Source organism: Neomonachus schauinslandi, chromosome 8 (genome assembly GCF_002201575.2).
Source record: "Neomonachus schauinslandi chromosome 8, ASM220157v2, whole genome shotgun sequence".
Classification (NCBI taxonomy): Eukaryota; Metazoa; Chordata; class Mammalia; order Carnivora; family Phocidae; genus Neomonachus; species Neomonachus schauinslandi.
In genome coordinates, this window is record NC_058410.1 from 52925516 (window position 1) to 52939982 (window position 14467).

The 14467-nt window shown below is 34.9% G+C and overlaps 2 protein-coding genes across 2 annotated transcripts in view; both read left to right on the forward strand.

Moving 5' to 3' along the window:
- Window positions 1-14467, forward strand: part of SEC63 (SEC63 homolog, protein translocation regulator) — a 72349-nt gene that overhangs the window by 15819 nt on the left and 42063 nt on the right. Inside the window, exons 2-4 of the mRNA XM_021693065.2 lie at window positions 835-934; window positions 5201-5315; window positions 6337-6449. Of these exons, the coding sequence (XP_021548740.1) occupies window positions 835-934; window positions 5201-5315; window positions 6337-6449 (328 nt within the window). The remainder of the gene's footprint in view (window positions 1-834; window positions 935-5200; window positions 5316-6336; window positions 6450-14467) is intronic.
- LOC110583016 (chromobox protein homolog 3-like) lies at window positions 7213-9056 on the forward strand. The gene has a single exon (XM_044917245.1). It carries the CDS (start codon window positions 7370-7372, stop codon window positions 7919-7921), a length of 552 nt encoding a protein of 183 aa, XP_044773180.1. The 5' UTR covers window positions 7213-7369; the 3' UTR covers window positions 7922-9056.

Genomic DNA, 14467 nt, shown 5'->3' on the forward strand with positions numbered 1-14467 from the left:
GTGTGTGTGTGTGTGTGTGTGTGTGTGTGTGTGTGTGTGTGTGTGTGGCTGGGGTTGCCTTTTAGCATTGCCTTGTTGGCCTTCCAAACCTTTGTTTTGGCTTCAGCTTTGGGAAGGGGAGGGTTTTTTCCCTTTGCTTTCTGCATGCCATCTTCGTGGAAAGATACATTTTTATTTTAAAACTTAATTTTTTTTTTTTAACTTAGGAAAGTTATTCAAGTGATGGTAGTGAGTTTAGTAAAACAATACATGGTATTTTGGCTTTGGTTTAATTCCTCTTTAATTGAATTGCAGATTTTTCCTGGCGACTAAAATAATGCCTTTTCTTATAACTCCTATATGAACCTATTTTAACTTCTTACGGGTTTGGGTGACTTTTCTAATTTAACATAATTATTCTCATAATTGAATAGTACCATTTCTGCTTAGCTTCCTTTAATAAGCTGCATGTTTCAGCTATTTTATACTTTTTGTACCTTCTATAGCAAAAGGGAAAGGAAGAGAGCATTTCTCAGAAATTGCTGATTATGTGACTAAATATTTTGGGTTCAAGTCAGTTTTTGTGTTTTCAATTAGAAGTTATTTAAGTCTTGCATGAAAATAGTTGCCTGGTAGTTGAACAAGATTTTTCACATAGATCATTTGTTCTGAGTGGCAGAAAAATTAACCTATATTGTCAATTTTTCTTAAAAGTTATTTGAGTAGGTAGTCTTTTATATTCCAGTAAAATTTTAGCATGGTAATGAAGGTTAGTATGGTATTAACTGGTTTTGCCTTCATGTGAAAAATGCTTTAACTTACCACCTTATTTATTTATTTATTTTTTTTTGACAGAACAAATTCGATTAAAGAATATCAGAAAAGTATATGGAAGATGTATGTGGTATCGTTTACGGTTATTAAAACCCCAGCCAAATATTATTCCTACAGTAAAGTAAGTAATTGGTTTCAGTAAAAAAAAAATACTTAGTGCTTACTCTTTGCTAGGTAACATATAAAATATGGGTATAAAGATAAATAAAACATATGTTTAAAGAAATTGTAGCCTTAGGTAGAAGCAAGATGTGAATTTGGGAGCTTTCTAAACAGTGATTTAGAAGTTCAAAGGAGAGAGACTTGGGGGAGAAAGGGAGAAAGGGAAGTCAAATCCTGAAGGAAGACCTTGTGCATCTTGTCAGGATTTGCATTTTGCCTTAAAGACAATGGGAGAATCTTTAAAGATTATCAAAAGCAGGGAGGTGACATAATCAAGTTTGCATTTCATAGTGATAATTAAAGTTTATTGAGCACATACTGTATGCCAGATGCTGTGCTAGGGCTTTATGTGTTATCTCATAATTTTATTATTAACTTCAAAGTAGATGTTCTTGCTATTTTGTCAGATGAAGAAATTAAGAGGAAGATGAGGTAACTTGACCAGGGTCCTGGAGCTAGAAGTGGTAGAGCCGGGGACCTTTTATTTTGGCAGGCCAGTCTGATTAAACAGGCCATTAGCATGTTTAATTAGAGGAGGCTTATTTGATTTTGTGAGGCTATGGGGTATGCTGGTTTAGAGCCTAGGCTTTGGGTCTTCACCCTGAGTCATCAATTTTGAGGTAGTAGGTGAATCTGTAAGGTGAAAGAGTTGCTATTATTGGAGGATTGTATCTTGTGAATTACTTACATCTATCTATCCAGTAGATAGGAGGGGAAGAACTAGCAGTGATAATTAGTAAAAGTAGAGCCATTTATTTTTTAATTTTGGTTTAAATGATGATGATAGTTTTCAACATATCTGTGTAACTTCAGGGGGCTTAAATGGTTTTTCTTGGTAAGGTTTTACTTTGCCTAGTTTGGTTCCTTTGCAGAGGGAGGGAAATTTTAGCTTTGGTGTTAAGAGTTCTTCATTGATGCGAAACTAAAAGGCAAAATTAGTGTTTAGAAGAGTAGTTTTATGTTCACTGTTTATTCTTTGCTTTTGCTTCTCATTTTAAAGTTTTATGAGGTAGCAGGGCAGATAGTTGTGGCCTCCTAATCTCTTCCTTTTTTGGTTTTGGTCAGTACTTTGTGGGTATCTGAACCTCAGTTTTCAAGGAAAAAACCCAACTCTGTGAAGTTCTCTTTAGTGATTAGTAAACTGATTTATGTAAATGGAAGCACAAATTAAGGGATGTTTATAAGTGAGGAAGAATTAAATAGATAACTGGTAACAATTAAATAAGGTCAGAAACATCAAAACCTTTGTGCTGCTTAACCTTAAAGCATTGTTCACAATTAAGCAGTCATTGTGTAATGCTCTAATTTCAGGAAGTTGCTTCCAAAACCTTTAAAATATACTTAGAGTAAAAACACAAGACTTCACAAGTTGATCACTGATGCTATATGTAGGGAAGAACGCTTATCTTTTCACAGGACCTAAATATGTTTTTAAAAAATTGGGTGTAGATCATGATGAAATCCATTATGTTTCCACCTTTGCTTTGGCTTTCAGGAAATTAAAGCATGGTGTTATTGGTTGTTACAGTTTTCATCAGCCTGGGGGGTTCTGTGATGAGCTTCTCTAGTCCTCTCTTCATTCTTGAGCTTAGAGAGCCAGGTGCAACATGGAGAGCATCTGTCGTGGGGTATAGTATATCCTAGGTGTTTTGATTCCTCTCCCTTCTACCCTTGTTTGCTTTTAAGTCTTGTTTTAGTGGTTTTCAATTTTACTTTTATCTTTGTTTTCTGAGCTTTCTTAGCCTTTTGGGGCATTGGCAAAACAAAATGTGGAATTATTAACTTGTAGATTTTCAAGTGTTCTGTAGCATATCGAAGGTATGGCAAACTTTGGGTTTGAGTTAAAAATTACTATGTAAATTATTCTCCTTATTCATTCAATAAGTAGTCATTGTGTGCCGATTATTTATGTGTCAGGTAATATACCAGGAACTGATATATTGTGATTAACAAATAGATGTGGTTCAGCAACTTAACAGTTGTGGGAGAAACTGGCAAGTAAACAAGTAATGATAATAGAGTTTAGTAAGGGCTGTGAGGGGCGTGCCATGACAGAGCAGAGGAAGGGCTTTCTGGCTTGAGACAGAGAAGGCTTCTCCGAGTGAGGTCAGGGCTGAGATTGGGTAAGACATCCTGAGAATTGTTTACTATCTGTGAGATACCTTCTAGGTGCTTTACGTACCTAATCTCTTTTAATTCTCAAACCCACTCTATAAATTAGAAATTGAGTTGTAAAGGACAAAACAACTTTCCAGGATCTCTAAGTTAAGAAGTGGTCAGGCTGGGTGGGATTTGATCTCAGGTAGTTTTCCAGAGCCTCTGTTCCTAATTACCTCTCCCTAGATAGCTAGGTAAAAGTGGGAGTGTTCCAGGTAGGGCATTCTTTTCCTCTTTGGGGTTATAGGCAGTATGGAAAGAAGTTTGCAGTATTAGGTATTTAATAAGGATTAGAACATTATTTTGGCTAGATGGAAAGAAATTTGTATCTGAATGCCAACCCTGTTTAAGCTACTCTGGGGTTAGTCAAAAACTCAGTAAGATCCTGTCCACATGCTCAAGGAGCTTGCAGTGAGTTAGAGGAGAAAAGTCATGGGTTTTGCTTCTTAGTGACCTTAACCCTGGTTTCCCCACTGATCACTTTGACAAGGGTAAGGACTGCTTTGAGGTGAGTCTTGAAGGATGAATGGAGTTTGGATAGGCAGAAATGAGGAATGGGATAGGTGGAAAGATTCAAGAGCGAAAGCATGATGGTAGGAAAAGCTTAAGGAACTTCGGGAGATGGGGATTTTGTTTTTTGTTTTTGTTTTTGTTTTTTTAATTTGGGTGATAAAGGTCAGTAGATGGATTTAAACTTGATCCTAGAGGCTCATTCCAAATAAATATATTTAAGCTAGGTTTCTACCAAATGAGCTTAAACACATGGAATATTTTCTGTCTTTGAAAAGAAGGTCACTCCAATTTTGTTTGATTAGGCCTCGTAGGATTCATTTTATGTGTTTAACGGTTCCTACTTAGCATAACAAATTGTGATATAAAGAGTATAAAAAAATAAAAATTACTCAATTTCATCACTTAAAGATAGCCACTATTAAGATGATTTACCTTCTATATTTTTAATAAACTTTTATTTATTAAAAATAGCATATTATACATATATCTTGGAAAGCTGTTTTTCTTGTTTTAATTTAATTTAATGATCTTCCACAGCAAATATTGTTTTTATTGGCTAGATGGTATTTCACTTTATTAATATACCATTAATTTGTCTACTGCTCTATTGATGGACATCTCTGTGTGTGTTTTCTGTTGTTATTTCTGTGTATTCTGTGTATTATTTCTGTTATATATCTGTAACCAGCTTTTTATACTTTATATACCTAATTCTAGTTTACTTCCTTCTAAATTTCTTGAAATAGATAGTTAAAAGGGTATGTACTTCTTCAGGGTTTTGATACCTTATTGCCAGACAGTCCTTCAGAGTGTAAAGGGTATGAGTGTTCCTTTTTTTTTTTTTAGCCTCTCCAACACTGGTAATATCAGTCTTTTAAATATTTTTACTAAACAGAGAATATTGGAGAGAAGAGGTTAGGTTTGTTGTTTTTTTTAAACTATATATTCCTTTATATCCCTTTTTATCCAATGTACATCTTTCTATATCTGTATTGGCTAATTATTTGGCTGTGTCTTGGTTTATTAGTCTCCTATAAATGGTTTATTTAATTAGTCCCATATAAATGGATATTTAATGTGTTTCTAAAGTTTTACTGTTATAAACAAGGCTATTCATTCACCCATTATTTTTTGCAGTTTATCTTACTCAAAGTCTAATTATTAGGTTAAGAGCAGCTCTTTTTTTTTTTTTTTTTTACATAAATGGTTTATTGAATACTTAGTATTAATATATTTTGATCTAATATGATGAGACCAATAAGTTGAGTTAAGTTCTATACATAAAATTCTGCAAATAGTAATTGAGGGAATATTACATGTAAGATTCTAGATGCAGACTACTAGATTCTAGAGAATTCAAAGGTAAAAAAAGGCGCTGTTCTGGTTGTGACAGGAGTTTACAACCCAGAGATTATAGAATTGAGTCAATATCATAACGATGTAGGACACTTTAGATTGTTTTATTGCTTTGTTCTGCCATATGTCTTTATAGATTCTTAAAGGAAACCCATATAGGTATATTTATTTATACTTCACTTATCTTTTTCCTAAACAGGAAAATAGTTCTGCTTGCAGGATGGGCATTGTTCTTATTCCTTGCATACAAAGTTTCCAAAACAGACCGAGAATATCAAGAATACAATCCTTATGAAGTATTAAATTTGGATCCTGTAAGTAGTATTTTTCTACAATGCACATTAGTTTATTGACCCTGTGAAAATACTGTTAGCCCATATCCTAAAAGGAATTGGGTTGTGCCTAAAGAAATCAGACTTTGGATATGTAATCCATTATTATTCTAATGTATATATGTTTTTTAAGCTGCAGATGTTAAATTCCATCCTAGTAAGGCTTGGTTTGAAATTGCTAAATACAAGAATGTTTGAAGATGAGATGAGAAGTTAGTATGTTTTTAAAAGACTTTTATAAGATTGGTTTAATGCAAAGTTAAAACCAGGGGGTTCATTTATGTTAGTTGGATGGTAAAAATCTCATGATCCTGTGTTAGTTGACACTAAAGCAGTGTGTTAAGTCTTTCTGTCTTACAAAGAACTGGTTGCATTGTTAGTGGTTTTGTAGAAGCAAAATTTGCATCATATCATCTGATTTTTCTTATTGTGATGATTATGATCATCGAGAGAGATTTTTTTTTAAGATTAAAAGATTTTGGGGGGACAATTTAATGCCATAAAAATCAATATGAAAAATTTATTAATAGAAATTGAGTCTAATTAGGAAACAGGTAGGTAAACTTCTTAAGTGTTTAATATTAAAGTATTGATAAACAAATGAAACCAAATATTCTTCTGATTATTTCTTAGAAAAGGAGTTAACCTTTGATTTGAGAGTTTCTTCAGACAGACTTAATTTACTGTGATCACTTTGATATTTAAATGTTGCTATCTTTTTATTTTATTTTAATATGGCATTGTGTGGTTTCATCCTTGAATCCTTGGTGCCTGGTGTTACACAACACCCAGTAGGTGCTCAATGAAATAAACATATTGGACGAAATAAGTATATTTTTATTTAAAAAATACATGGGATGAAACTTATGGGACAAATATATAGGATGAAAACATTTTCTCTTTCTGAAAATACCAAATAGTTTATATTTAAAGTTCAAAATAGGATGAATTATGTTTTTACAGCATTGTGCTTATTTTAACTAAAACAAAGCTTTCCTTTTAGGGGGCAACAGTAGCAGAAATTAAGAAACAGTATCGTTTGCTGTCACTTAAATATCATCCGGATAAAGGAGGTGATGAAGTTATGTTCATGAGGATAGCAAAAGCTTATGCAGCGTAAGTATCATAGGACCCATTACACATTTTTAGGAGTGGTAAAGATAGTTTTTTATTTGAATAAAATAGTTGTCATAAGCTTTTAAATGCTGACCTTATATGTTGAGACTATTATTTATGGAACTGCCTGACAACCCTAAACTGCTAATTTAACTAAACTTGAATTTTAAGTAACTTAGAGTAGTGCTTTTGCCCTGTGATGTTGGTTAAATTCAGTAGTAGGTAATATGTTAATTGAGTTATTTTCTAAGCATTCTGATTAGAAGAGGATATACTTACACCTTGTTTTCATATCTAGGCTTTTTTTAGACTAGATCTCTTTCTCTTATTTTGGAAATGTAGCTTATCTTATTAAGCTATCTAAAGACTAGTTTAATTTTTGGGAAACAAGATGAGGGTATATAAAATTAGAGATAGTTTTTCCTTGAGTGTTAATATTGCAAGAGATAAAAGTTAGCTGGATTCTTCAGGACTCATAGGCATATCCCAACACAACTCTTATGTTAAAGAGTAAAATACAGACAAAATGTTGTCTATTTTTAGAGGACTCAGTGATGTATAATTTTGTGCTGATTTTAAAAATAGAAGTAAATAATAGGACGGGCGCCTGGGTGGCTCAGTTGGTTAAGCATCTGCCTTTGGCTCAGATCATGATCCCAGGGTCCTGGGATCGAGCCCTGCATCGGGCTCCATGATCAGTGCAGAACCTGCTTCTCCCTCTCCCTTTGCCTACCACTTGCCCTGCTTGTGCGCCCTCTCTCTCTCTGTGTCAAATAAATAAAATCTTAAAAGAAAAAAAAGGTTGCTCCTCCTCGGATGTGGCTGGAGCTTGAGGCGCGCAGGGCCGGAGACGCCGCAGACCCGGGACCCGGAGCAGCTCGGAGGCGGTGAATAATAGCTCTTCAAGTCTGCAATAAAAAATGGCCTCCAATAAAACTACATTGCAAAAAATGGGAAAGAAACAAAATGGAAAGAGTAAAAAAGTAGAAGAGGCAGAGCCTGAAGAATTTGTGGTGGAAAAAGTACTGGACCGACGTGTAGTGAATGGGAAGGTGGAGTATTTCCTGAAGTGGAAGGGATTTACAGATGCTGACAATACTTGGGAACCTGAAGAAAATTTAGACTGTCCAGAGTTAATTGAAGCATTTCTTAATTCTCAAAAAGCTGCTAAAGAAAAAGATGGTACAAAAAGAAAATCTTTATCTGACAGTGAATCTGATGATAGCAAATCAAAGAAGAAAAGAGACGCTGCTGATAAACCAAGAGGCTTTGCCAGAGGTCTTGATCCTGAACGAATAATTGGTGCCACAGACAGCAGTGGAGAATTAATGTTTCTCATGAAATGGAAAGATTCAGATGAGGCAGACTTGGTGCTGGCAAAAGAGGCAAATATGAAGTGTCCTCAGATTGTAATTGCTTTTTATGAAGAGAGACTAACTTGGCATTCTTGTCCAGAAGATGAAGCTCAATAATTGTTTGCGTTGCTTTTTATATATATTTATATATATATATAAAATCTGGGTCTTTGTTTTTTGATTTATTAGTGTGAAGAAATAACATTCTAATGAAAATCACGTTTGATACGTTTGTTTTGAAGTAGTATTGGGGGAGTTGTTGGGTTTTTTTTGCATCTATAGCACTGGTTACTTTGAACAAATAAAAGCCTTCTGTAGTTGCTTCCTTTATCAGAAAAAAATATTTGAGACCATGGTATATTATCCCCCTGCATTAGAGAACACCTTTTCTAAATGTTGGGGGAAATTTCATAGTCGTTACTCAGTCAGAATTTGTGTTTAACTCCTATATGCCTGAGGACCATTCTGGGTCTTTTGTTTATTTAGGGGGTTTTTGTGTGTATACTTAAAATACATACATAAATGGTTTTTGTTTTTTTAACATTCACCAAAACAAAAACAGCATTTATAACCATGGATAAGCCCATGTTTCTGGGATGCTATCATTTTCAGCAACTTAAGAAATCACTTAAAGTTAAACAAGTTTTTCCTGAAGCCTTAACCTTTCAAATTTTTAAATTGGACAATTTAAAAGCAGCAATATCTGAATCCATATTCATATCTACAGTCATAAATGCAAGTTCATTTGCAAGTTCCCTAAAAGGAAAATTTTATCACCACCAACAACCTCCCCACCCAAATGACAAAACTAGACAAGTCCTGGTGTGTTTTAATTAGGTAAGCAAAACTTAGTTAAATGGACATTTAAAGGTTCCTTCTAGTGAACCGTTCCTTTTCAAGAAGTTGAAATCTCTGTGCTGTATTGACTAAAAGGTCATGATTCATGGAATGTCTAAGACTTTGTTCATGGAAACCTAATCATAATCAGATGGTTAGAGATGTTGGCAATTTAGCTCCTGCTGGAATAAATGGGTGGACAGACTTTTATAATCCAGATTCTTAACCTGCATGTATTTTCTTTATCCCAACTCGTTCCTGACATGTAGGCTCAGTCTTCTCAGTATTTGAGTTACTGGTTCAGCAGAAACCAGGAAAAACAATAACTTTGTAGTCAGAATGTTATCCAACTGTATATTGTTTACTTTATTGTAAATACTGGTAAACAGTGGTCAATAAATAGTTTTATATTCCTTTAAAAAAAAAAAAAGAAAGAAAAGGTTAATAGGATACTCAGATGTAATAGCAAGTAGAAGTGGTATATGACTTACAGAAGTTTGGGAAATACTCATTTTGTGCTTAATAAAAGTATATTGACTGTGTCTCCCCTCTTTTTTGTGAGTTGCTTGTTACATATGTGAATATGATTCTGCGATAAAGCAGTGCCTTCAGGAACTTCCTGAAGTGTGTACTACATTTTGTTTTCTGCATGGCAGATGTCCTCCAGATTGCTGTCTTTCAGTTGGTGTCTCCCCCCTTTTTTCATTGTGTCTCTTCCAAGCATTTACTCTCATTGCACAAGTGTTACAGTGCTTTAGTTGCTGTCTTCGGGTAATTTGAGAAGAACTGAAGATACCCAGAGGAAGTCAGACAGCTGAGATTGTTTAATTGGTAGTTTTAATTTTAGTGCCTTTGTTCCCCCCTCCCCACTCAGTTTTCAGGTATTGTAACATTCTTAAGTTCATGATTTTGTTCTCACGTTACTGGAAATCTGACTCTTTATGTTGTATGGTCACTATTCTAAAAAGTACAGAAGAAGAATATATGGCCTTTGGTTTTAACTCAATTATATGATCAAGCTATAGAATGCTTTTTTTAAGTAAAATGTCTTAAATAGTTGATGGTCCGTAAGACAAATGAAAGAGTAAAATAATTATGGGACCCAGAACTTTGAGCTCTTGTAACTTGTATGAGTATAAATGGATTAGATAAATATAAGTTCTGGGTGATTGAAGTTCCCATTTTATGCATAGTTCTAGCAGCCTAAGTATAACTCAAGCAGCTTTTGGAATGCATTTATAGGCTTTGAACTGCAAAGTTTTTTAGAATTTGCTTTGGCTGTTCAGGATATTTTCTCTTCCCTTATTTGCCCATTATAATAACAAGCTGGGTCATTCCTATTTCTTCATACCAGTTTCTAACTTAAAGGAAAGGAGGTGGTTATTTTCGAGGAGTTAGACCAGCTATTGACTTTTCTGGTTCATAGTTCCTGGTTTCTCTTGGATATAGTTGGGATTTGGCTTTTGGGTGTAAAACCTATGTTTAAGCTACTTTATAACAAGTGGACAACATAGATGTTACTTTAAAGCTATTTTTTTTAAAAAACATGTTTTTGTGTGTTCTATGCATGAATATGTAACTTAGCTTTACGTAGTCAACTCAGGGTCATTCACCTATAATTTAATGAAAACATTCTCTAGATCAGGATGTAAAATCTGGGATCCCTGAAACTGTATACAGAATTTATGTGTATTTGTTAACTATGCATTTTTCCAGGGCCAGAAGGGTTAGAGATTTTATCAGATTTGTAACAGGATCTATGACACAACCTCCCACCTGCAAAGTTAAGGGATCTAATCATGTTTAGGAAACTTTATACCCCTTGAATTTTTAAAAATGATGTTAATATTATTGGTCTTGTTTAAGCTTATTATATATGAATTATACTAAAATGACATAACTTTTTTTTTTAAGATTTTTTATTTATTCATTTGAGAGAGAGAGCAAGAAAGCCAGCACAAGCAGGGAGAGAGGGAGAGGGAGAAGCAGATTCCCCGCTGAGCAGGGAGCCTGATGCGGGGCTCGATCCCAGGACCCTGAGATCATGACCTGAGCTGAAGGCAGACGCTTAACCATCTGAGCCACCCAGGCACCCCCTAAAATTACATAACTTTTAAGTGTTTTGTCTTAGGAGTGGTATATTGAAGCACTAATAAGTAGCCAAAAATGTTGCTTTCTTACACTTTTAAAAAGTTTATGATAAAGTTCTTTTAATTTGATTGAGTATGGAGCATGGTGCCTCTCACACACCAGTTGTACAAGTCAGCTTAATGAGTGAATTAATGGAATGGTAATCAGCTGTGTATGCAGTTTGAAAAAATCAAGTGCTTCTATGATGTGAGCTATGCTTTATTTTGCAAAATCGAGGGCATTGTATAGAGAACAAAGCAGTTTATTATGCTGCCATCATTAAAAAGGTAGAGCGGACAGATAATTATTTTTGGGAAAAGAATCTGATTAGAGGACAGAATATTGAGAAAAATAATAGCAAAACCCCTGGGTAAGTGCAAAGTTGTACAGGGAAACCAGGGCAAAATTTTTTGAGAAATATCCTTCCCTTAGCAAAAAAGAGCCACCATAAGCACTGTCCTTATGAACCTCTCTACAGTGCTTTTTGTTGGCTTCTGTATTTTACTGTGGACTCAGGTCAAATAGTATAAGTGGAGTTAAAGTTAAAAAGGGACTGAAGATGTCAATGTACTTGTTTTCATAAATGACCAAATTGATAAGTTTAAAAATATTTTCAATTCCTGACGAACATAAATGCGGAAATCCTCAACAAAATATTACCAAGTCACATTCAACAATATATTAGAAGGATCATTCACCACAATCAAGTAGGATTTATTCTGGGGATGCAGGGATGTCTCAGTATTTGCAAAATCAGTCAGGGTGATAGACCACATTGATAGAACGAAAAATAAAAATCAGATATCATCTCAGTAGATTCGGAAAAAGCATTTCGCAAAATTCAACATCTGTTTTATGATAAAACTCTCCCTCAACTCATAGAGGGAACATAGCTCAACATAATGAAGGTCATATATGAAAAACCCACAGCTAACTTCATACTCAGTGGTGAAAAACTGAGCTAAGACAAGGATGTCCACTCCCACCACTTTTATTCAACATAGTATTGGAAGTGCTAGCCACAACAGTCAGACAAGAAAAATAAATAAAAGACATCCATATTGGTAAGGAAGAAGTTAAACTGTAACCTTTTGCAGATGGCATGATACTATACATAGAAAACCCTAAAGACCACCAAAAAACTTTTAAAAGTAATAAATGAATAAATAAATAATAAATGAACCCTGTGAAGTTGCAGGGTACAAAATTAATACCTAGAAATTGGTTGCATTTTTACACACTAATAATGAAATAGCAGAAAGAATTTAAGAAAACAATTTCATTTACAATTACATTAAAAAGAATAAAATACCTAGAAATAAGCTTAAGGAGGTGAAAGACCTCTGTACTCTGTATAAAACACTGATGAAAGACATTAAAGATGACACAAAGAAATGGAAAGATATTCCATGCTCATGGATTAAAGAATTAATATTGTTAAAATGTCTGTATTACCCAAAGCAATCTACAAATTCCATATAATCCCGATCAAAATACCAATAGTATTTTTCACAGAACTAGAATAAATAATTCTAAAATTTATATGGAACCACAAGAGACCCCGAATAGCCAGAGCAATCGTGAGGAAGGAGAACAAAGTTGGAAGTATAACAATTCCAAATTTCAAGTTATACTACAAAGCTATAGTAACTAAACTGTATAGTATTGGCACAAAAATAGACACACAGATCAGTGGAACAGAATAGAGAGCCCAGAAATAAACCTGCATTTATATGGTCAATTTATGACAAAGAAGGCAAGAATATACAATGGGGAAAGTCAGTCTCTTCAAAAAATGGTGCTGGGAAAACTGGACAGTTACATGCAAAAGAATGGAACTGGACCACTTTCTTACATCATACACAAAAATAAACTCAAAATAGATTAAAGACCTAGTTATGAGACCTGAAACCATAAAACACCTAGAAGAACATAGGCAGTAATTTCTTTGAGATCCACCATAGCAACATTTTTCTAGATAAAATTCATAAGGCAGGGTGCCTGGCTGGGTCAGTCAATAGAGAATGGGACTCGATCTCAGGGTTGTGAGTTGAAGCCCCACACTGGGCATGGAGCCTACTTAAAAAGATTCAAAAAATCATAAGGCAAGGGAAACAAAAGCAAAAATGAACTATTGGGACGACACCAAAATAAAAAGCTTTTGTACAGTAGAGGAAACCAATAAAAAGGCAAACTACTGAATGGGAGAAGATATTTGCAAATGACATATTCAGTAAGGGGTTAATATCGAAAATATATAAAGAACTTACATAATGCAACACCAAAAAACCAACAATACAATTAAAAAATGGGCAGAAGACCTTAATAGACATTTTTCCAAAGAAGACATATAGATGGTCAGTAAACACATGAAAAGATGCTCAACAGCAGTAATCATCAGGGAGATGCAAATCAAAACCACAATGAGTTATCACTGTTCACCTGTCAAAATGGCTACAGTCAAAAAGAAAAATAAGTGTTGGCGAGGATGTGGAAGTTTCCGTGCACTGTTGTTGGGAATGTAAATTGGTAAAGCCACTGTGGAAAACAGTGTGGAGGTTCCTCAAAACATTAAAAATAGAAATACCGTATATCCAGTAATTCCACTATTGAGTTTTTACTCAAAGAAAACAAAAACATTCATTCAAAAAGATATATGCACCCCTATGTTTATTGCAGTATTATTTACAATAGCCAAGATATGGAAGCAACCCAAGTGTCCATTGATAAATGGATAAAGAAGATGTGGTACACACACACACACACACACAGACACACACGCACACACGACTATTGTCCATAAAAAAGGTTGTGATCTTGCCATTTGTGACAACATGGATGCACCTAGAGGGTATTATGCTAAATGAAATAAGGCAGAGGAAGACATACCATATGATTTCACTTATATGTGGAGCTTAAAAAACAAAACAACCAAAAAGCAGAAACAGACCCGTTAATACAGAGAACAAACTGAGGTTGCCAGAGGACAAGGGATGGGAGGATGGGCAAATGGGTAAAGGGGAGTTGGAGATACAGATTTCCAGAAAAAATAAGTCCTAGGAATAAAAGGGAGTATTTTATTTTATTATTTTTTTTTTTTTAAAGATTTTATTTATTTATTCATGAGAGAGAGGCAGAGGGAGAAGCAGGCTCCCAAGGAGCAGAGAGCCCGATGCGGGACTCGATCCCAGGACCCTGGGATCATGACCTGAGCCGAAGGCAGACGCTTAACCATCTGAGCCACCCAGGCGCCCTAAAAGGGAATATTTTAAAAATAAGTCATAGGAAATACAGTCAATGGTATTATAATAGCATTGTATAGTGAAAGATGGTAGCTACACTTGTGAGCATAGCATAACTTAGAAACTTGTCAATCTCTATTCTGTACACCTGAAACTAATGTAATATTGTGTGTTAACTGTACTTCAGTTAAAAAAAAATTAGGGGGCACCTGGCTGGCTGAGTCAGTATAGTGTGTAAGCCCCACGTTGGATGTAGAGCTTACTTAAAAAAAATAATAAAAAATAGAATGGTTTAGGGCGCTTGGGTGGCTCAGTTGGTTAAGCGACTGCCTTCGGCTCAGGTCATGATCCCAGGGTCCTGGGATCGAGTCCCACATCGGGCTCCCAGCTCAGCAGGAAGCCTGCTTCTCCCTCTCCCACTCCCCCTGCTTGTGTTCCTGCTCTCGCTGTCTCT

Excerpts from the sequence above, each read along its gene's own strand:
- LOC110583016 (XM_044917245.1), top strand. The coding sequence starts at position 7,370 with ATGGCCTCCAATAAAACTACATTGCAAAAAATGGGAAAGAAACAAAAT.